General features: G+C 38.9%; 2 protein-coding genes and 1 non-coding gene across 3 annotated transcripts; 2 read left to right on the forward strand and 1 right to left on the reverse strand.

The window, feature by feature from the left end:
• The first annotated feature begins 600 nt into the window (after positions 1-600).
• Positions 601-14,735, forward strand: Lamtor3 (Late endosomal/lysosomal adaptor, MAPK and MTOR activator 3). Its single transcript, XM_071657812.1, has 5 exons — positions 601-779; positions 2,239-2,273; positions 2,685-2,743; positions 8,822-8,955; positions 12,447-14,735. Exons 1-5 carry the CDS (start codon positions 771-773, stop codon positions 12,579-12,581), a joined length of 372 nt encoding a protein of 123 aa, XP_071513913.1. The 5' UTR covers positions 601-770; the 3' UTR covers positions 12,582-14,735.
• On the forward strand, positions 7,541-7,647 carry LOC139746671 (U6 spliceosomal RNA). The gene has a single exon (XR_011712189.1). It is a non-coding gene; the product is annotated as a U6 spliceosomal RNA (small nuclear RNA).
• LOC139746504 (CHH-like protein) lies at positions 13,250-22,756 on the reverse strand. The gene is made up of 4 exons (XM_071657811.1): positions 22,675-22,756; positions 17,611-17,673; positions 16,948-17,144; positions 13,250-15,488 (listed from the first exon to the last, which is right to left on the reverse strand). The coding sequence occupies exons 1-4, from the start codon at positions 22,687-22,689 to the stop codon at positions 15,374-15,376; spliced, it is 390 nt and encodes a 129-aa protein (XP_071513912.1). The 5' UTR covers positions 22,690-22,756; the 3' UTR covers positions 13,250-15,373.
• Positions 22,757-24,337: the final 1,581 nt, after the last annotated feature.

Raw genomic sequence — 24,337 nt, forward strand, 5'->3', positions numbered from 1 at the left:
TTATATACTTCATTATCCTTTAATGCATGAGATAATTGCACAATACACAACAGAGCCTTCGTATTTGGATATTTGTGTATGGCATTACTTTTGTACCATATTTTGTAGTGTTTATGCGAGTCTTTGTATTTCATTGATAGCTGTAACATATATATTACGGTATCATAATGGTTCATCCTCGTGAGTCTGAAATCCACATACAAACTATGGGAAGCAATAGCCACATGCATACTGCAGGATCAGATCTTACTGACTGGGTTACACACAGCTCATGAGATCAGTGGCCGAAGTATTACCTTTAGAACAGATGGAGTGAAGCAGAAAGCTTGTGAATAGAAATGAGATGTTAAAGGTGCTGGTAGGAGAATGTATGAGGAATATGGCTTTTAATTGCATACGTGTCAGTAGAATGAAAGAAGAGCCATCTCAGATAAGTAAGTGGTAACCCACACTGGGGCGATGAAGACCATTATAAATGACTATTTACAAGAAAAATAACTGGCGCATCCAAATAACATCAACATGTTATCCCCCATGGAATATAATAGACTATTGTCTCTGTCGTGTGTTTGCTGAGGCTGTCGTACGTCGAGGTGAGTGTGTGCTGGTGGCTTCGTGCGCTGGCATCTGGGGCGCCCGCAGGAATTCTCTCCACAGCAAAAACAAGAGTTGTACGGTACTGAGGATTAAGAGAAAATTCGTGTCAAATACACATATAAACCAGAGGAAGCAGACACTACCCATCTCTCCTACTAACTACATATCATAAAATGCCTGAGGTATGATACAGGTTGTCAAATGTTATGTGATATTCGTGAATATGGAGAACGTCCAATCATGTGATCCTGTACGGTACATACGCCCACAAATTCAGGACGAACGAAGATGTCATTTATCATGTTTACAGTTATCAGTTATCTTTATATTATTATACTGAGTGGTCTAGGGGGCGGAGCTCCCTAGGATTTAGGTCGGCAAATATTAACCATCAATGCAGTACACGGGTGCCTCACAGTTATCAATTACCATCCTAAAAATTAATGATTTTTATTCTGTATTTCTTGTTATCTTTTCTTTCACCATATTTTAAAGTTTATAGATATCGGTAATTCATCCCTTGAATGAAGCGTTGCTACTGCCTTTGAATATTGACTTTGCGTTGAATATTGCTCAGTTATGGTAGTGTAGTATTTAGAAAATGGTATAAATGTTGTAGATTATGATTTGGAGCATTGTTATGTTATTCTTTAACATTGAATAAGCGATACTTGGTGTGTATGCTAGGGAATATATGGGTTATCAGTTGGTAATGCATTTGATAATGGATATTAAGAGCCTTAAAGACCGTACTTCAACACGCAACTCAGTTAGTTGATGGTAAAAATATACTAACACTGCGTTTATCTACTGTGAGAATTGCACTTTGTTGTCTGTTTTCATCCAGCACCATGTTAGGGTCTATATTCATGAATGTGATTGGTATGTTTTGGTGAGATTTCCCCCAGGTTACACTGATTTTCTACAAGTTTTTGAGCAGGTATGTCTGTGATCACAACAAACTGTATATAGAACACCAAAAACTCAGATATCCATTTCTTAAAGCTGAAAGTGTTTTCGAGCAAAACTAATAGATTGCCTAATATGATCCTTATAACAGATTTGGGACATGATGTGATTACTTATTCTTGTGCTACTGGGAGAGACATATATATATATATATATATATATATATATATATATATATATATATATATATATATATATATATATATTTGTTTCGCTTTGTCTCCTAAACTTGTTTAATTGTACCGCATGTCTGTACTCTTATGTCTCTACACACACACTCACACACGCACACACCCCAGCTCAAGTCAGATACCCATTTATTGACCAGTCTTGAAGGCAGGATGTACAGCTTGGTTGACTGTGAACCGACTGCCACAACTAGGATTCAAGCCTATGAGCTCAACCCTTGTCATTCCATGTATGCGTCATGGTCAATGATGCTAACCACTTCTCCACAGAGGTCCATAAACTTCTTCCACCAGTTCAGATGTACTCCCAAGCCACTGACATTTGAAAGTATTATATCTGGAACTCTGATATTTGGATAAGATTTTACTTGTAACATCCTCCATAAATAAAGGTAATAGGCTACATGATATTAGAATCATTATAATCACTACTTGCATAGGGTAAATATGATGACACTGAATAGCAAACTTCTTTTTTTTTCAGGAAATGAAGAAGTACCTACTTGACTTGATGAACTGGTAGGTTACTTATCAACGGTTCATGTTCCATTAGAACATTGCTGATAATAAGTTTTGACTGTGAATTTGGCCTGACCCCTGTGAACCCTGCAGTTTCTATCAGCATGTACATGTCTGAAATACAGTATATCAGTATCCAGTTTGTGCTGAAATTAGGTTTAATTACTTCACTGAGCCATGCACTTGTTACCAGTTGCCTGTCCAAACAGTGGTGCAGTAAAATACATCATTATTTTATCACAGTTTATGATTTTTATGTACCCATGTACTTGTTCCTATTTATGAACATTAACACAAGAATGGGGTTTGGTTTTGTAAACAGTTCAATACTTATGCAAAGCATTTGAAGATATTGTACATATGAATGATGTAGACATATTTTAATGAGAACTACAATTTTTTCTATTTTAGCACAGAAGATGTTCTGGGTATCGTCATAACAGATCGTGATGGAGTTCCAATACTGAAAGGTATGCAAACAGCTGTTAGTGAATGGTAAGCAAGGATGAATAAATATATAAATATGTTGCCCCTTTAAAGAATATGGTAAACTGGATTTTACAAGCCTTGAGGACACGAATGATAAAGATGATAATGGTACTTCTCAAGGTATTTATATCTCCCTGCTGAGATATTGATGTTTTTTAACATAACCTCTTAAAGCTGCCAGTGTGCAGAGTTAGAAAGTGTAACAGAGATCTTCATAGTCTGCAACAACACTTTTATATCTTAGTTACTGGGAATGACTGATTCATAAAGATTATTATTTTAGAGCTTAGAAGGGAGAGAAATAAAGGGGGTATTTGATCAGAATTGGTTTGAATTGTTGTTTTCCAACTGAGGTTTTTAAACAGTGACCAGTAGTAGTCCTTCTTTAAATCATTTTAAAGTTACAATGTTTCTCTCAGAGATGTGGCATGGTTGCACTGTATACTATGGCTGACAAAAGAGGATGGTGCCTCTGAAATTCATGGATGAAAAGAATTCAAGAACAGTAAATTTGAGTTAAAAGTTAAAAATTCTGAAACTGGCAAATGTGCTGTTAACATTTCTGGATTACACTCGCATTCAGCAGCAAGAGTAAGGACTATTGTTAGATAATCAGTTAAGATCAAAGATTTTTCAAAACTGCCTCTACTTGCTGCTCATTTGATTATGAATGGTAGTGGATATATTGGTAATATATTACAAGTGGTAATAACAAGTAGTGGTGAAGTGAGATGTAGTGAGTATTTTGAAGGTTTGTTGAATGTGTTTGATAGAGTGGCAGATGTAGGGTGTTTTGGTTGAGGTGGTGTGCGAAGTGAGAGGGTCAGGGAGAATGGTTTGGTAAACAGAGAAGAGGTAGTGAGGATATTCACTGTATGTATGGTTCATGGTGAAGTGCTTGAGGATTGGTGGAATGCATGCATAGTGCCTTTGTACAAAGGCAAAGGGGATAAAGGTGAGTGTTCAAATTACAGAGGTATAAGTTTGTTGAGTATTCCTGGGAAATTATATGGGAGAGTATTGATTGAGAGGATGAAGGCATGTACAGAGCATCAGATTGGGGAAGAGCAGTGTGGTTTCAGAAGTGGTAGAGGATGTATGGATCAGGTGTTTGCTTTGAAGAATGTATGTGAGAAATACTTAGAAAAACAAATGGATTTGTATGTAGCATTTATGGATCTGGAGAAGGCATATGAGTTGATAGAGATGCATTGTAGATGCTTTGTGGAAGGTATTAAGAGTATATGGTGTAGGAGGTAATTTGCAGAAGCAGTGAAAAGTTTTTATTTAGGATGTAAGGCATGTGTATGAGTAGGAAGAGAGGAAAGTGATTGGTTCCCTGTGAATGTTGGTTTGCGACAGGGGTGCATGATGTCTCCATGGTTGTTTAATTTGTTTGTGGGTGGGTTTGTTAGGTAGGTGAATGCAAGAGTTTTAGAGAGAGGGGCAAGTATGCAGTTTGTTGTGGATTAGAGGGCTTGGAAAGTGAGTCAGTTGTTGTTCGCTGATGATACAGTGCTGGTGGCTGATTCAGGTGAGAAGCTGCAGAAGCTGGTTACTGAGTTTGGTAAAATGTGTGAAAGAAGAAAGTTGAGAGTAAGTGTGAATAAGAGCAAAGTTATTAGGTACAGTAGGGTTGAGGTACAAGTCAATTGGGAGGTAAGTTTGAATGGAGAAAAACTGGAGGAAGTGAAGTGTTTTAGATATCTGGGAGTGGATTCGGCAGCGGATGGAACCATGGAAGCGGAAGTGAGTCACAGGGTTGGGGAGGGGATGAAGGTTCTGGGAGTGTTGAAGAATGTGTGGAAGGCGAGAATGTTATCTCGGAGAGCAGAAATGGGTATGTTTGAAGGAATAGTGGTTCCAACAATGTTATATGGTTGCGAGGCTTGGGCAATAAATAGGGTTGTGCGGAGGAGGGTGGATGTGTTAGAAATGAGATGTTTGAGGACAATATGTGGTGTGAGGTGGATTGATTAAGTAATGAAAGGGTGAGAGAGATGTATGGTGATAAAAAGAGTGTGGTTGAGAGAGCAGAAGAGGTTGTATCGAAATGGTTTGGGCACATGGAGAGAATGAGTGAGGAAACATTGAGAAAGAGGTTATATATGTGTCAGAGATCGAGGGAACAAGGAGAAGTGGGAGACCAAGTTGGAGGTAGAAGGATGGAGTGCAAAGATTTTGAGCAATTGGGGCCTGAACATACAGGGGTGTAAAAGGCGTGCAAGGAATAGGATGAATTGGAACGATGTGGTATTCCAGAGTGGACGTGCTGTCAATGGATTGAACCAGAGCATGTGAAGCGTTTTCTGGGGCCTGGATGTGAAAATGGAGCTGTGGTTTCTGTGCATTACACATGACAGCTAGACACTGAGTGTGAATGAAAGTGACCTTTGTTGCCTTTCCTGGTGCTACCTTGCGCACGCATGGGGGGAGGGGGGGGGGTGCCATTTCATGTATGGCGGGGTGGCAGTTGGAATGGATGAAGGCAGCAAGCATGAATATGTATATATGTATATGTCTGTGTATGTATATGTATGTATACATTGAAATGTATAGGTATGTATATGTGCATGTGTGGACGTTTATGTATATACATGTGTACGTGGTGGGTTGGCCCATTCTTTCATCTGTTTCCTTGTGCTACCTTGTAAAGGCGGGAGACAGCAACAAAGTATAATAATGATAATGATAACAATAATGATAATAAAGATATTACAAATGGTTATTAAGTATTTGTCTAGAGGATCAGCATCAGCATTGGATGCCTGTAAGTATGCTTTCAATAATTGAGAAAGGAAAGAATAAATTTTTGGATTTGGAAAAAAGATTCTGGAAAAGGTTTAACAATGGAAGGTTTTATTTTGATTTCTTTTACTGTTGTAATATATTATTCATTTTTAATCATTTGGAAAGGTTTCCATCTCTTTGTCCACCAAAAGTATTTCCGATCCATTGTATGAGAATGAAACTATAGTTTATAATATTTCATCTGTGGGAAAACCTATCTTGATTAATGTCGTTGTGATTACCAGTAACAAAGAATTATGCTGTATGCAGAAATGCTAGATGACAAAAAGAAGAAATTTCCTTTGAAAAAGAAAGAAACCTGCAAGAAGAACTTGCATAGCATAAAATCAAAGAAGAGGAAGCTTCAGTCAGCCATGGAAAGACTTTTAAAAGGAACATGTGATCTTTATGTGCAGGCTGAGAAGAAAATGAAAATGGATCTTTTAGTAGAATCAGATGCCACTGAGGAACAAAGTTGGTCAGAAATACAAAGGATTTCAGCAAATATATGAGAAAATCAATTAACTTCAGAAGCATCTGAAAGATTAGAATTGAACTAAAGTTGAGAATTGTATTACTGTGTGAAGTAAATTTTGGCTACCCTCTCATACTCAGGTTTTCAGCTAGATCTATGTAGTTCAGTTATGTTAAGAGAAATATGAGCACATGCTCAATATTAGTATCTTGTCATGCCATTGTAAACGTAGGAAATGTGTGGATTGATTAGGTTTACACTTGGCAGTGTTTTTGAAATATCAATTTTAGGCCTGATAGAGAAGCGTGATGTGTATTCACATCTTTTATTTTTCCTTTAATGCATTTTAGGGGAACATGCTTGGCTAAGAATAGTGAAAAATAGGCACAGTACCTACAGCAGTGTCTCTTTTATGCTTGATTTGATTATCCAGTATTGCTTTATCTTTTGTGTAGTATTAGCTAAATTGTGGACTTCTAGATGAAATATCCCAAAGCCTATAATTTTAAGACTATTCAGAGTATATTCAGTTCATAATGTTTAAGTGTATGTTTTCATCATATATAGTTGAACTTTTACACATTATTTTTTAAAGAAATGATTATGCATATATTTGGATTCTCTCCCAAAAATGAATCTTTATCTTGCAAAGGACATCACATATGATTGTAATTCTGATCTTATGGTATCCCCTTATCTTGAATGTTGTAGCAATGGCAATAGCCAAAGTTTCCAATCAGATATTTTTTCTCCTTTATGGTCAGTCCTGTGAGATTTGAGATAAACTTTTGAGAAATGTATCTGCTAAGGTTCTGTTGAGCCTCATATTTGGTGAACAAGCAGCAGCCTACGCTCAGCCTTGCAAACAACTGAAAGGTATTCATAGCCCATGCTTGTCTGAAAGGGGTCTGCCCATAGCCATTCAGCAATAAACACCAGGCTGACATCACCTGTTTGGCGAAGGTTTGGAGTAAGTTAACGTATGACCTCTTACATAACATTCAACTTGGTTAAGTTCAGATTGACATGAATGCATTTGTCTTCCTTGAAGAACCTAATGCTATGGAAGTGACATTCTTTCCGTTAGACTTCCTCTTTAGTCTTGGTTACTATAGAACAGGCTAGTACCACTGTTGCCTCTTGAGAAGTGCCCTTCATAACCTTATCTCTGAGTTTAGTCTGTTTTCCAGTTTTATTTTGTAGTCGTTCCCTTGAGGAACTGGTAGCCGTCCTTCCCTGCAGCCCAAAAGGGAGCTTTCAGTCTTAGATCCTTTCTAGGCTCATATTGAATTTAGGTAAACAAAAAGAAAAAAACTGGTTTTGACATGAGGGAAATCAACATCATGGCGGCACTTTTCATCCATTCTAGTAAGTTCAATTAGAGAGCTTCATGCTTAATGCCCAGTGCTTCTCTTAGAACCTTTGGTACTTTAGTAAGTTTACTGAAAGGACATTTTTTTTTTCATATGCCCAGTTCTTCATCCATCCTGGCTAGTGCATATTCTGTTTTGCTCTAGAGTTGCATTTTCTTGACTTGATTTAAATGGGAAGATACAGAGAAGTTCAGCAGGTCCCCTGAACTAAGATGTTATGGAAATTGTGAACATTTCTCATTTTTTTCTGTGGATATTGATCACCCTATACTGGCCTGACCAGGGTCTTATACTCAGTCAGTGTTTTGAGGAAATGATTTCTATCTATTCTTTTCCAGAATGTTTCATTGACGGAAATCGCTTTTGGGATTTCTCCTTCGGGAGAATTGGTTTTTAGAATTCCTCTGATTTCCCACTGAGGGATCTTTGCTTTGGGTTAATCTTATGTGAAGGTTTTTCTCCAATTCTTCTCCTTCATGTGTGTATTCTATCAGTGCTCATGGGACAGACTGCAAAGGAGAGAAGTGTAGGTTTTGAAGAATGAAAAACCTTTTTGTTTAGATTTAAGGCAGTGTCCCAAGCATGATTTCACAGACTGCAAAGGAGAGAAGTGTAGGTTTTGAAGGATGAAAAACCAATTTGTTTTGAGGCACTGCTCATAGCACGATTTCTCTTGGTTTTTGTCTCTCAGCTTAATCTTCCCCTCCATTTTCAAAAAGACTTTTTCTCCTACCCTCTATGACTACTTTTGAGTGGCACCAGTGATCAGTGAAATATTGTTAGTGTGTGGCAGGCTGGGTGTTGTCAGCCTGGTGGCAGTTGCTAATTGACTAAAAGTGGACCCTGTTCGGCTGAGCATTAGCTCTGAATACTTTTAAGTTGTTTGAGAATGATGACTGAAGGCTGCTGCCTGTTCACCAAGTATAAGGCTGAAATGAGTCTTAGTGGATATATTTCCAAGAAATGTGTCCCAGTCCTTGTAGGACTGCCATTCCTTGTAGAGAAAAGATTTTTTTCATCCTTCAAAACTTACATTTTTGAATGAACAAATATAAAAGAAAAATCAGAAATTTGATTGTCTGTAAGGGAAGATGTGGAGATCATCTTTGTAAATTAGCTCTTTCATGACTATTTTTATATAATCGGATGGAGTTGCTGAAAGTTCAGTGTGATATGTGAAGTTGGGTACAGTAGTTCAAATTGCTTCAGGTTGTGATTGATGATTCATATTATATGAATGATTGTGTAAGATTGGCAGTGAAAAGCTGTATGCTTTTGACAGAAAAAATTTAATTTGAATGGGAATATTGAATAAGCATCTCTTTGGAAACCCAATTAAAAGTGCAGTGATCCATAAGATTCTGTAAGACAACTTTGATACATCATGAGGTATTCACACAAAATCATATCTTTTTATCTAGTTGCAGCAGAAGAAGCACCAGAACTAGCCATGCGACCGACATACATCTCTACTTTTAGCATGGCCACTGACCAAGCTGGCAAACTGGGCATGGGCAAGAACCACAAGATGGTGTGTGTGTATGGAAATTATCAGGTAGGTAGATTGTATAACACTAGGACTGTGATTAATCCAGCTCTCAGAATTTTTCTGCCTGCCAGAATGTGTTTAAGAGGTGCTAACGAGGAAATATTACATAGGCAGGAAATAGCTCTTTAGATATAGATTGATTGACTCCTCTTATTTGTTCGTAAGTTGCTCCCACATAAAAGTGATGGAGTAGATTTTTGCGACAATTAAGCTTAATGAGGTATTCTATGGGTATGATGGATGTCATTTGGTATTACTTATGGCATTTTTGTGACAACTTTACTGCAGTAGATCACATTATCACATCCCATCTCTAGGTGTTTATTTAGTGTAAAGTCCTTCGTGGGATCAAGGTTTATCTGCTTCCTCTTTCATTATGGCAGAACATCATTTGATTCAGTTACCTCTTTGTTTTACATTCCTCTTCCCAGTTGTCCCTGATCCTCCCATTTTTCCCACTACTACCAAGACTACTATTACTCCTGCTTCCACTTTTGCAGTGTTCATTATCTCTGCCCAACTGCTGCAAACACTCTCAGTGTTGCTACCACCACTATGACTGACACCATCACAACTGCCATCACTGTAACTATCCCAATGTAACCATGACCACTACCCTCAGTATCCATCCACTCAAACACTAACCCTTCCACCAACATGCCATTGCCACTGCCTATACTGTAAAGACGTTTTTTGTTGACCAAGTTATAAGGCACCCTTTATTATAACAGAAAAAGACTGTCAGATATTGATAGTAATTTTACATTCTTTTTTTCTATTAGTAATTTAGGCAGAAACTCATTCTAAGATTGCAGTTATTACGTATCCCTCTTACAATACATTCACAACATTTCCATTTTTTCAAAAGTTTCCTGTAGCATAGAACTGCCATAACCTAGACAAACAGGGTTGGAATTATACTGTATGTGTATGCAATTATAATCATGATCTTTTCCAACATTTAGAAACTGAAATACAAGGAGAGGAGGGCTATCATCCCCCTGCTTCTGCAGTGAGCACATCATACTAGCCTTGCCACCATGGCAAAATCTCATCATAGGTACTCATAGTTGTCTTCTCTGATGTGCGGGGAATATGTGGGAAGTATATACTTATATATATATTTGTTCGTTTATTCATTTTTTTATATTTAATATTTATTATACTTTGTCGCTGTCTCCCGTGTTAGCGAGGTAGCGCAAGGAAACAGACGAAAGAATGGCCCAGCCCACCCACATACACGTCCAAACATGCACATATACATACCTATACATTTCAACGTATACATATATATACATACACAGACATATACATATTACATATGTACATAATTCATACTTGCTACCTTCATTCGTTCCTGTCGCCACCCCGCCACACATGAAATGACAACCCCTCCCCCGACATGCGCTCGAGGTAGTGCCAGGAAAAGACAACAAAGGCCACATTTGTTCACACTCAGTCTCTAGCTGTCATGTATAATGCACCGAAACCACAGCTCCCTTTCCACATCCAGGCCCCATAAAACTTTCCATGGTTTACCCCAGATGCTTCACATGCCCTGGTTCAATCCATTGACAGCACGTCAACCCTGGTATACCACATCGTTCCAATTCACTCTATTCCTTGCACACCTTTCACCCTCCTGCATGTCCAGGCCCTGATCACTCAAAATCTTTTTCACTCCTTCCTTCCATCTCCAATTTGGTCTCCCACTTCTCCTCATCCCCTCCACCTCTGACACATATATCCTCTTTGTCAATCTCTCCTCACTCATTCTCTCCATGTGACCAAACCATTTCAAAACACCCTCTTCTGCTCTCACAACCACACTCTTTATTACCACACATCTCTCTTACCCTTTCATTACTTACTCGATCAAACCACCTCACACCACATATTGTCCTCAAACATCTCATTTCCAATACATCCACCCTCCTCCGCACAATTCTATCTATAGCCCACACCTCGCAACCATTTAACATTGTTGGAATTACTATGTTTTACACATGACATCTAAAGAATGGATGTGAGTGAATGAGGCCATTTCATCTGTTCCTGATGTTGCCTTACTAATGTGGGAAACAGTAAATGGTTTGAAAAAATCATGATACTATTGTAACTTGAAAACTGCATCTATGATTGTTTTCTAGACATACTAGACCCGAGGGAAATTGTCTTGGATGAGGATTAAGTTGGACAGAATAGAGCAGCTAATGTACCTATTCTCTGATTCTTGGATTGTCACTTGAAGTACAGCCATATTTCACTCTTATTAGTTAGGATTTGATGTCTTTCATTGTCAGAATTTTATAGTAAAACTCTGTAATGTTTTCTTCTCTATTTTCTTTTACATTTGGGTACCTCAATTGTTCTTGAATAGAGGAAAGTGAAGCCTGCCTTTATTTTCCACCTGCTTTGAAATCCTGTCTGAGGTTCTAGAATAAGAGAAATTTATTACACCTGTCCATTATCCAGACTTCCTCGAGTTACTTTATTGTGAGTAGTTTTTTTTCTGTTGTCATAAAGATGTATGGAATGATTGAGGTATATGGGAATTATTCTGCATTGACTACTATGATTTGAAAGCAATTCTCCACTTGTGGATAGATACATTATCAGGATAGCACATTTACATTAGGGAATTGGATGTCCCTGTTCTTTACTAGCTGGTAGGACTGAGGTTAGGGACCCCAATTTTACAGAATTAATCCCATAATAGGATCTGGTATTTGATCTCTTGATCCACCTTACGTAAATGAGGATGTGATTAATGATATAAGATTGATAAGGGTACAGTCAGTTGCTATTTTTTACCATATGTTCAAGGTTTTATGTGTAACTGTATCATGGAAGTGAGCAGATGTAGCCTTTCTTTGTCTGATCCTGGTGCTAATGCAAGAAATGGCATTCAAGTGTGAAAGAAAAAGATATGTGTGAGAATTAGCTTTTCAGGGGTATATGGCGAGTATATATTGTATTTCAAAAACATCAATATTTTATGTTAACCCTCTGTATTCCTGCTTGAAAACAGTTTGAAAGTTCCCTATATACTAGCTATCTGTCTTCATCTTTGATGCCTGTTCCCACCTGGAACTCCCTCAAGGGGTGGCCACAGCAATAGAGTCTTCTTATCTGGTGAACTCCAGTGCTGCTTTTTACCCTTTAGTGCCTTACCTTTAACAGGTCACTGGCAGAGGGCACCTCTAGCACAGTGTTTGCAGAGGCTCCTACCTAATGTTCCTACTGATTACATCTACTTAATGCTCCTGCCTAATATTCGTACCTACTAATTCTATCAAGTGTTTCTATATAATGCTCCCACCTAAATGTTTGTACCTACTACTTCTGTCTATTGCTCTCACCATTTTGCTAAAAGGCAGGGGTTAGTGCATAGTGCTCACTGCAGGAAAACCTGGTTACGAAGAATTAACTGAGTTAATTGTTGTCAAGTTTTATGTATTGTGGTTGCAAATAAGATGTTTTTCTCTTATCTGCAGGTAGTACATTTTAACAAACTGCCAATGGTGGCTACTGTCATAGCAACAAGTGGTGCAAATACTGGATTACTCATGGACATGGACATGGAGATTTCAGCTTTAGTTTCTCAACTTACAGATGTAGTTGATGTCTAGTATCATATAATGTTACATATACTGTAAGTCTTTTCCTCTATTGCTTTTCCTGCCTTTATCCAAGTAACGCAAAGAAAAAAGTAACAACAGCCTTATTTGTGCGGATCCACTCGATGAATATCTTTTTTCGTATATGACTGCTGTCTCCCATGTCAGTAAGGTAGCCCTGGGAATGGACGAAGAAAGGCTTCATCCACTCACATCCATTCTCTAGCTGTCATGTGTAATGCACTGAAACCACAGCTCCCTATCCATATCCAGGCCCCACAGACCTTTCCATGGTTTACCCTGGACACTTCACATGCCTTGGTTCAGTCCAATGACAGCATGTTGACCCTAGTGTGATATATAGGAAGAGAGGAGAGTGATTGGTTCCTAGTGAAGTTCGTCTGCGGCAGGGGTGTATGATGTCCTCATGGTTGTTTAATTTGTTTATGGATGGGGTGATTACAGTTCTGTTGGCTGATTCGAGTGAGAAACTGCAGAAGTTGGTTACTGAGTTTGAAAAGTGTGTGAAAGGAGAAAGTTGAGAGTAATTGTGAATAAGAGCAAGGTAGGGTTGAGGGACAAGTTATTTGGGTTGTAACTTTGAATGAGAAGATTTGGAGGAAGTGAAGTGTTTTAGATATCTGGGAGTGGACTTAGCAGTGAATGGAACCCTGGAAGTGTTAGTAAGTCACAGGGTGGGGGAGGGGATGAAGGTTCTGCAAGCAATGAAGAATGTGTGGAAGGAGAGAATGTTATTTCGAAGAGCAAAAATGGGTATGTTTGAAGGAATGGTTGCGAGGCATGAGCTGTAGATAGGGTTATACAGAGGAGGATGGATGTGTTGGAAATTAAATGTTTGAGGACAATATGTGGTGTGAGGTGGTTTGATCAAGTAAGTAATGAAAGAGTAAGAGATATGTAGAAATATAAATTGTGGTAGAGAGAGCAGAAGAGGGCATGTTGAAATGGTTTGAACATATGGAGAGAATGAGTGAGGAAAGGTTGACAAAGAGGATATATGTGTCGGAGGTGGAAGGAACAAGGAGAAGCGGGAGACCAAATTGGAGGTGCAGGGATGGAGTGGAAAAGAATTTGAGCAGTCAGAGCCTGAACATGCAGGAGGATAAGAAGCATGCAAGGAATAGAGTGAATTGGATCGATGTGGTATACCAGGCTTGATGTGCTGTCAATGGACTGAACCAGGGAACGTGACATGTCAGGGATGAACCATGGAAAGGTCTGTGGGGCCTGGATATGGAAAGATTTTGGTGCATTACACATGATACCTAGGGGCTGAGTATGAATGAATGTGGCCTTTCTTGTCTGTTATCCTGGTGCTATTTCACTGAAGCAGGGGGGTAGCGACGCTGTTTCCTGTGGGGCGGGGTAGCCCCAGGAATGGATGAAAGCAGGCAGGTATGGATATGTACATGTGTATATATTTATATGTATATATGTGTATATGTTGATATGTATATGTATATATATGTGCTTGTATGGGCATTTATGTATATATATGTGTATATGAGTGGATGAGCCTTTCTTTTTCTGTTTCCTGGCACTACTTCACTGATACGAAAAACAGTGATCAAGTATAAAAGATAAATAATAAATAGATTGTCTTAGTTGATTTCTTTAGTAAGTATCGAAAGTTCAACTAGAGCATGCTTAGATTTCATTTGACATTGAGGGCTTGGGTCTCGGTTATATTTTGAGTAAATGTATCCTGAACTGTTGGTGTTGGAAATGAAAGAGAGGAGTTTTTGTGGACCTGTATTAGCTTTTTCACATTATAATTGGGGGTGGATCTTGTTTTGAGTAAATGATTTTTTGATACAAATGTGTGTAAATTTGGTCTCTCGCCATTTACAAGAACCACAGAAGCTAACTCCTCGATGGGGAGAGAGCCTCATTCAGGAAGAGGTTTTATGACTTAAAAAAGAATATGGGACTTTTGTGTTTCTTGACTGTTTGAAATATTTTTCTAATGAATTATGATATATAATATATAGACTGATAAAAAAAGATGTTTTTAACAGTTTTATTAGACGAATAAAATTTGTATAAACTCTATCTTACCTCTCACATTGAATTAATACAATCTTCATATAGGTCTTTACCCACATATGAGATTCTAAGGCTGTGTAATAAAATACTTATTTCAAATGCAGTTTTATTTGTGCATAAATCAGTGAAATAGCATACATTATTTGCAGTTAGACTTGATGATTTAAAATGCAATTGTCTCTTCCCACAAAAGGTCATTTATGTTTTGTTTGAAGCTGGATATTTGTTCAGTAGCAATTAGACTTACTTAAATTGGCAGCTCGTTTTTTGATCATCCTGATATTATAGTCTTCATATTAGGGAAATACCATCAGTGACTAGTAACTTAAAAAACTTGATGAAAATCTTAAAACACAAGAATTGTGTTAATTAAGCAATTGGAATTAATCTTGCACACAAGAAAAAACATGCCTACATATGTTGGCATGCATCCATCTGCGGTAAACAAAAATTGCACCAACGCTCATAAAAGAACATTCTTCAGCAGTTCTGCTGAGTGTCACAAATGTTACTTCCCAATTTTTTTTTCATATCTGTTTGGTCTTTACATAAAGTGGTTGTTAGTGAGCATACCATCATCATAGTAGTTACTATGTAATATGAACTGCAAAAATAACTCTAGGCAACACCAATTCTTAACTACTGAAACTATTAGACTCATTCTAAATACGTGGGGGAATGGTAGATAACTTTAAGTTACTAAAATAGCTTCTTCAATCATATCTGTCTAAAATAGTTTATAAATCTTGACCACTGAGGTAATCTATCATCTTCTTAAATTCTTCTTCACGATTATTCAGGAGGAGTGAATCCACACATTCATCAAACATTTTACTGCGGAAGCAGTTGTCCCTGGAAAATATGGAAGGTTAGATGGTACATTTTGTGATGGAAAGTAGGTGAATGTCTAAAATAAGACCACATAAAGCCATTTCTTTCTCTAATACACACACATTTAGGCTGGGGTATGTGTGTGTTCATACATACATAAGAGTAAAAACATGATAATGTGCATATAAACAATGTTTAGGGATGAGGCAACACAGAGTGTAAAACTCTCCTGAACACAAATAGTAATCACATACATACACTTGAATGAGCTTAAGATTTTTCTGTTTGACATTGACAGTATGAATCATCTGGTGGTTCTTGCAAGTATAGAATGGTTAGACAAAGTTGGAGTATAAGAAAATATATACTTTCGAAGTCTGTTTGTAAAGTGGAAAAGAAGGGAATAAAGTAACAGCGGTGGTTTCATGGGAGTGACACAAAAACAGGGAAGTGATAGATTACCTATGGGTAAATGCTAGTACTGTTTGTTCTAGTTTGTGAGGACTTATGCTAGAAACCTACTGTTGAATTAAGTGAATGATAAAGAACAATGAAAATCACTAACACTGTAAAACAATTGAAGGATGTAAGAGAAACAGGTCAGGGTTCGAAGTAGGGGAACAATCACAGTGAAGAATAAAGTGTTTTTGAGGAAGTTTTTATAAAATGTACGGAAGAAAGACTTTTAACACGTGTAACATTTTGGGATACATGATAGATAGTATATGGGCTAGTTAGGTAACTCCAGAACCCATTTTATATGGCTCCTGCTGTTTTAAGGCTACATTCCAACTTGTACACTTGCCTACTCCTAGTTGAAATTCCTCACTGTACTCACCCCATAAATTCAAAACAGCTTTCACAATGCCTGCCCCTCAACCCTATTATATGCTTTCCCAGGTTCATAACTGCTACGTGTGATTCATTCTCTTTAAGTATTTCGCAGAGTCTTCATATGAAACACCTGGTTCAGTCCCCTTTACCTCTCCAGAAGCCATATTGCCCAAGTCAGATGTTCTGTACATACCACCATGCTGTCTTAATCACCACTCTCCTGCACATATTTATAGTCCACCATCAACTGCAGTAATGTTGTCATGGGCCATCATTATTTGCAGCAGAAGTTACTCATGTTCTTGGATTCCATTTTTACATGTGGTGGAGGCTATGATGTCCTCACAGTCCACTTGTTTGTGGTGTATTTCTCTGGTCATGGTGGTAAAAATTATGATATTCACTACAGTGTATCATCACTTGCTGGTGAGGGTGTCTCATACACTTCCCAACATCAAGGGCTGTTGAGGTTATCATGTACTTACAGTTGTAGTTGTGATTATGAAGTACTTACACTCCATTATCATGTTACAGGGATGATACAGTACTTACATCCAATCATCAGCGTTTATGGTAGGGGCAGAGCACAGTCCACCCATACATGTGGCTGTTTGTATTTTTTTAGGTAGTGTTGTGGTATACTTACTTGCATTCGACCATTACTTGAGGGGATTCGCGGAAGACGTTTTGGCAGTCATCACAGATGCGGTTGAGGAGGGCGTAGTGTTCCTTAACGAATACTCCTTGACACTTGAAGAATTGGAATTCCTTTAGCGTGTCGGGTCGTATCTTGAAGAAGCGGACGGGGAAGTCTTGGCTCTGGCCACGGTGAAATATGTTGCCCTGTTAACCACAGATAATGTCAGAGTTATTTACAGATAATAGCAGAGTTAACCATGGATAATGTCAGTTAACCATACATAATGGCAGAGTTAACCATGGTTAATGCCAGAGTTAACCATACATAATGCCAGAGTTAACCATAGTTAATGTCAGTCACAGTGATTAATATAGCACATATGAAGGCAAGCTAGGCTCTATGGGATTATGTTTATGAAATTCAGGTTTATTAGAGACTAACTGAAGATTAAGCTTTGATAGTTGATTACGTTATTCTTACTTACATTCACACACGATATTGCATTGTATTAACATGAGTGAAAGCAATGTCATTTTCATCTTTTAAGAAGTTAATTTCACGTTATGTCTAGCAAGTAATATAAAGATTATTCTTTGATAAAGGATCATTGTGTAACATATATGGTACTGTTTTCACAAGTAGGTGAGGTTATGTTGGGGAGGACTTTACCTGACAGAAGAGCAAGTTGGCAACTAGGAGGAGCCACACGCATGACCTGGGCCACGTCTTGACCTGGTGGAAAGACACTAACTTATTACACTCAAAATGACCATGAACCCCCCACCAGTAGGGGAAACCTTACCTGTTTTCTGACAAGACGACGTCAAGCCATATTCAGGGAGAATGTTTCTGTACACTCGTATGGGGAAACGGTCTGTGATAGGTTAAAACGTAGCCTTTACGTTTAATATAGCTTTTATAACTATAAGAGACAGGATAGCCTATACCTATAATATATGCGTTATAGATGTAGATCTGGATCATCTCGTAGGAAGAGAGGAAAGTGATTGGTTCTCAGTGAATGTAGGTTTGCGGCAGGGGTGTGTGATGTCTCCATGGTTGTTTAATTTGTTTATGGATGGGGTTGTTAGGGAGGTGAATGCAAGAGTTTTGGAAAGAGGGGCAAGGATGAAGTCTGTTGGGGATGAGAGAGCTTGGGAAGTGAGTCAGTTGCTGTTCGCTGATGATACAGCGCTGGTGGCTGATTCATGTGAGAAACTGCAGAAGCTGGTGACTGAGTTTGGTAAAGTGTGTGAAAGAAGAAAGTTAAGAGTAAATGTGAATAAGAGCAAGGTTATTAGGTACAGTAGGGTTGAGGGTCAAGTCAATTGGGAGGTGAGTTTGAATGGAGAAAAACTGGAGGAAGTGAAGTGTTTTAGATATCTGGGAGTGGATCTGGCAGCGGATGGAAACATGGAAGCGGAAGTGGATCATAGGGTGGGGGAGGGGGCGAAAATTCTGGGAGCCTTGAAGAATGTGTGGAAGTCGAGAACATTATCTCGGAAAGCAAAAATGGGTATGTTTGAAGGAATAGTGGTTCCAACAATGTTGTATGGTTGCGAGGCGTGGACTATGGATAGAGTTGTGCGCAGGAGGATGGATGTGCTGGAAATGAGATGTTTGAGGACAATGTGTGGTGTGAGGTGGTTTGATCGAGTAAGTAACGTAAGGGTAAGAGAGATGTGTGGAAATAAAAAGAGCGTGGTTGAGAGAGCAGAAGAGGGTGTTTTGAAATGGTTTGGTCACATGGAGAGAAGGAGTGAGGAAAGATTGACCAAGAGGATATATGTGTCGGAGGTGGAGGGAACGAGGAGAAGAGGGAGACCAAATTGGAGGTGGAAAGATGGAGTGAAAAAGAGTTTGTGTGATCGGGGCCTGAACATGCAGGAGGGTGAAAGGAGGGCAAGGAATAGAGTGAATTGGAGCGATGTGGTATACCGGGGTTGACGTGCTGTCAGTGGACTGAATCAAGGTAAACCATGGAAAGCTGTGTAGGTATGTATATTTGCGTGTGTGGACGTATGTATATACATGTGTATGGGGGTGGGTTGGGCCATATCTTTCGTCTGTTTCCTTGCGCTACCTCGCAAACGCGGGAGACAGCGACAAAGCAAAAAAAGAAATATATATATATATATATATATATATATATATATATATATATATATATATATATATATATATTCATACTATTCGCCATTTCCCGCGTTAGTGAGGTAGCGTTAAGAACAGGGGACTGGGCCTTTGAGGGAATATCCTCACTTTTCCCCTTTCTCTGTTCCTCTTTCGGAAAATTAAAAAGAAAAAAAAAAACGGGAGGGGAGGATTTCCAGCCCCCCGCTCCCTTCCCTTTTAGTCGCCTTCTACGACACGCAGGGAATACGTGGCAAGTATTCTGCCTCCCCTATCCCCAGGGATAATATATATATATATATATATATATATATATATATATATATATATATATATATATATATATATCTTTTTCTTTCGCACTGTTCGCCATTTCCCGCATTAGCGAGGTAGCGCTATGAACAGAGGACTGGGCCTTAGAGGGAATATCCTCACCTGGTCCCCTTCTCTGTTCCTTCTTTTGGAAAATTGAAAAAAAACGAGAGGGGAGGATTTCCAGCCACCTGCTCCCTCCCCTTTTAGTCGCCTTCTACGACACGCAGGGAATACGTGGGAATTATTCTTTCTCCCCTATCCCCAGGGATAATATATATAATATATATATATATATATATATATATATATATATATATATATATATATATATATATTTCCTGTGATACACACACACACGCACACATCACTATGTACTAAACAAAAATTCTATCATTGATATGAACTTAGCTTTCCGTTTTAATGCTAGTCTATTAACTCCACTTAAAGCATTTGGTTTTTATTTTCATGTTTTGAGAACATTAACCATAGTTGACATTTTTATTTATTCTTTACATATGAATGTTTCTTCCATGTGGATTGTAGTTAAGAAGCGTAACTTGTGTAATCGACCAGATAATCACAGAAACATTCCCACTCAGAGTTCCGACTCGTGCTTAGGAGACAGCATTGGGGAACAGGCATCGATGCAGTGAGGTAATTTTTGTAGATTATGAGAAGCAAGTGACTCACAGCTAAATATTCAGAGTCGTACAGTCAAAAATATCTTTCATTTATCATAAATGTCACATAACCATCGACCTCAGTTGCTTGTAGAGGCCACAGAACGACAAAGTGGCGCACTAGTGCTTTCTAATCAAATGGCAAATGTCCAACACAACAAAAATTACCCATTTGCCATCGTAAGAAAGTTATATCAGTGGAAAACGTTTATATATAGAAAGTTATATCAGTGGGAAAACGTTTATATATAGAAAGTTATATTAGTGGGGGAAAACGTTTATATATAGAAAGTTATATCAGTGGAAAAACGTTTATATATAGAAAGTTATATCAGTGGAAAAACGTTTATATATAGAAAGTTATATCACTGGGGGAAAACGTTTATATATAGAAAGTTATATCAGTGGGAAAACGTTTATATATAGAAAGTTATATCAGTGGGAAAACGTTTATATATAGAAAGTTATATCAGTGGGAAAACGTTTATATATAGAACGTTATATTAGTGGGGGAAAACGTTTATGTATAGAACGTTATGATCCCATCGCCAGGATTTTTCATTGGTGTGGTGAATGTTATTCAGAAGAACTTGCTGCTTAATGAAGTTATACAAGAAATGCAGTTATGATGAAATACTCATCTGCACTACCAGCATGAATGACCTAGTGACCATATCTTATTATATTATGGTAAAAATACAACAACTTCCTTAAATGTTAAATGTGGTTCTTGGTTGATTATATCGTCTGTTGGTGATCCACTGGTGCCATATTATCAACGAAAAGCCAAATATTGTTTATTATAGACACTTCTAGGATGATCATTATCAACGCAATTTGCCTTATATGAATAAGTAAAGTTTTTAAAACATTATTGTAAAATTACAAGTTACGAAGGTAAACGTAACATATGTTTTGTCAATACTAACCGCTTCACTTGTTATTCATACATTACGGTACGTGTTAACTCATACATCGTTTATCACATACACTTGCAGTAAATCGTTGAATTAAGGGAAGTTAAAATGTGTGTATATTGGTCAGCTGTACGAATGTCTCATATACGGTTCTCCGACGCCGACACCAACGCCGCCTGGTGGTTGAAATCCTCACTACTGCACCTCCAGGAAACACGGGGCACCATAGCAACATTTCTATACTCAGTATGTAAATGTCTATGTCAACTTTCATGCACTGGTGAATAGAATATCAATCAAATATATTTCTTACCGTATTTCGTGTTAGTAGTCGTGTCCTGTTGCCTAGCTTAGACCTTAGTTTACAAAAATGTCTTGCAATGGTGGTCGTTGTATTGTGAATAAACATTTGATAAAAATGTTTCGTATCTGTTGTTCTTCTGTTCTTGATAGATTTACTTCAACTGGACGTTTGTTTAAATTTTTTTGTGGACTTAACGGCCATTTAGACTTAGTATTTAAAAAATAATCGACGCATATATATATATATATATATATATATATATATATATATATATATATATATATATATATATATATATATATATATATATATATATATATATCTTCAAGAAGCAACAGCGATTTGTTAACATTTAGCTATCATACGATGTTTAACATTTGAATTCTTAATAAAGTCATTGAATTTCTTAGTCATTATTGATATAATTATTAATTTAGAAAATACAAGATCTAGATTATTCAAGTTTCAGTTCGAATATTCGTTAATCAGCGAATCTTTATTCAGTTACGAATATATAATGGTTTTATCTAATCTAAAATCTTGCCGTAGTGGCTATGAGCTCCGGGTAATTAGCATTTTCCTTATGCAAATGACAGAACTCAGGAAGGTAGGTAGACATGTGTCTGTGTCATAATGATTAATATCGTATGTCACATAGGAATCTTTACATCATTCTGGTGAAGTGTGTGTGTGTGTGTGTGTGTGTTCTCGTGTGCCATTTCTGGCACAGGTCGGCTGTGTGTTTTCGCGTGTACCATTTCTGGCACAGGTCGGCTGTGTGTGTTCTTGCGTGTGCCATTTCTGGCACAGGTCGGCTGTGTGTGTTCTCGTGTGTGCCATTTCTGGCACAGGTCGGCTGTGTGTGTTCTCGTGTGTGCCATTTCTGGCACAGGTCGGGCCCCCATGTGTAGTGGGTTCGTAAGTGGATGTTTGTGTTGTGTCAGATGTTATGAACTGCTACAACCTCGAATGGTTATAGTTGATGGTGAGTTGTAAGACCGCGTGACAAGTTATTAGTGACTGGTTGTTATATTTTGGAAAGAGAAGTGAGTTGTGAACTGGAATATAATCTTAAATGGTTTTTAAACGTCTATTTGAGATTAAATTTTGCCATATTTATATCATTCTTTCCAGCAAACTTCCAATCCATTACCTTCCATAACTCGACCATCTGCCTGGAAATCTGGAATTGAAACGACTGGATTAATCTATATCTTTCTTTGGCGGGAGATTAGCGTTACAACGAGAGAGAGAGATTAATGTTTTGACTGACTAACTACACCTGGGGATAACGGCCTCGCTCCTGACACGCCAATTGGGTGGTTAGAGATCTCGTTACGTTTCCAGCTGTGGCTGGAACTAGAAGGACCGACCTCAGACTTGCCTGGAAAGCGAACATGTCGTGGTGGTGTTGCTGAAGATGTGGGTCTGGAGGGTCGAAGCGTCGTACTGGCGAGATGAAGGCAGCCCCTCGTCCTTAATATACTGCAGAAGGATCTTCAAGAACCATTTTCCCGGTAGGGGGGCGCGCGCCCGAAGACGCGCCCTCCCTCCACGCCCACGCCTACCACCACGACGCCCCCTCAACCTCCTTCCTCCCATCATTGAAAATGGGGGGGATGATCAGGCGCCCTGGAAGCGATGGTGAAGATTTCCAGCGAACAAATTCAAGACATGCTTACCTGGGTGATGGTGGCCATGTTGCCTGGAATAGATCACGTACGTACAGTGCCACGAACTGGAGAGATCACATACGTACAGTGCCATGGAGTGGATAGATCACGTACGTACAGTGCCATGGAGTGGATAGATCACGTACGTACAGTGCCATGGGCTGGATAGATCACGTACATACAGTGCCATGGGCTGGATAGATCACGTACATACAGTGCCATGGGCTGGATAGATCACGTACATACAGTGCCATGGGCTGGATAGATCACGTACATACAGTGCCATGGAGTGGATAGATCACGTACATACAGTTCCACGGACTGGATAGACCACGTACGTACAGTGCCACGGACTGGATAGATCACGTACATACAGTGCCATGGGCTGGATAGATCACGTACATACAGTGCCATGGGCTGGATAGATCACGTACATACAGTGCCATGGGCTGGATAGATCACGTACATACAGTGCCATGGGCTGGATAGATCACGTACATACAGTGCCATGGGCAGGATAGATCACGTACATACAGTGCCATGGGCTGGATAGATCACGTACATACAGTGCCATGGGCTGGATAGATCACGTACATACAGTGCCATGGAGTGGATAGATCACGTACATACAGTGCCATGGGCTGGATAGATCACGTACATACAGTGCCATGGGCAGGATAGATCACGTACATACAGTGCCATGGGCTGGATAGATCACGTACATACAGTGCCATGGGCTGGATAGATCACGTACATACAGTGCCATGCGCCGGTTCGTCTAAAAGAACGCCGTGGTTCCCGCGTGATCCAGTTGATCCGCTTCCCCGTCGTTCCTTTAGCATCTTCCTCCGTCTCTACTGGACCGCTCCATACCCACTATGACCAGCCTATATCCCCTTGTCTCCCGCGTTAGCGTGGTAGCGCAAGGAAACACGAAAGAATGGCCCAACCCACCCACATACACATGTATATGCATAAACGTCCTCACCATGAACCACGCACACATTGAATATCCTCACCATCCAGTCAACAACACAGTCACCCCCTTTTTTAATAGATTCCACTGCAATACCATCCAACCCCTCCGCCTTGCCGGCTTTCATCTTCCGCAAAGCTTTCACTACCTCTTCTCTGTTTACCAAACTATTCTCCCTGACCCTCTCATCTTGCACACCACCTCGACCAAAACACCCTATCATCAAACATATTCAACACACCTTCAAAATACTCACTCCATTTCCTTCTCACTTAACCACTACTCGTTATTACCTCCCCATTAGCCACCTTCACCGATGTTCCCATTTGTTCTCTTGTCTTACGCACTGTATTTACCTCCTTCCAAAAATCTTTTTATTCTCCTTAAAATCTAATGAT

The sequence above is a fragment of the Panulirus ornatus genome, chromosome 65 (assembly GCF_036320965.1).
Source record: "Panulirus ornatus isolate Po-2019 chromosome 65, ASM3632096v1, whole genome shotgun sequence".
NCBI classification, from domain to species: domain Eukaryota; kingdom Metazoa; phylum Arthropoda; class Malacostraca; order Decapoda; family Palinuridae; genus Panulirus; species Panulirus ornatus.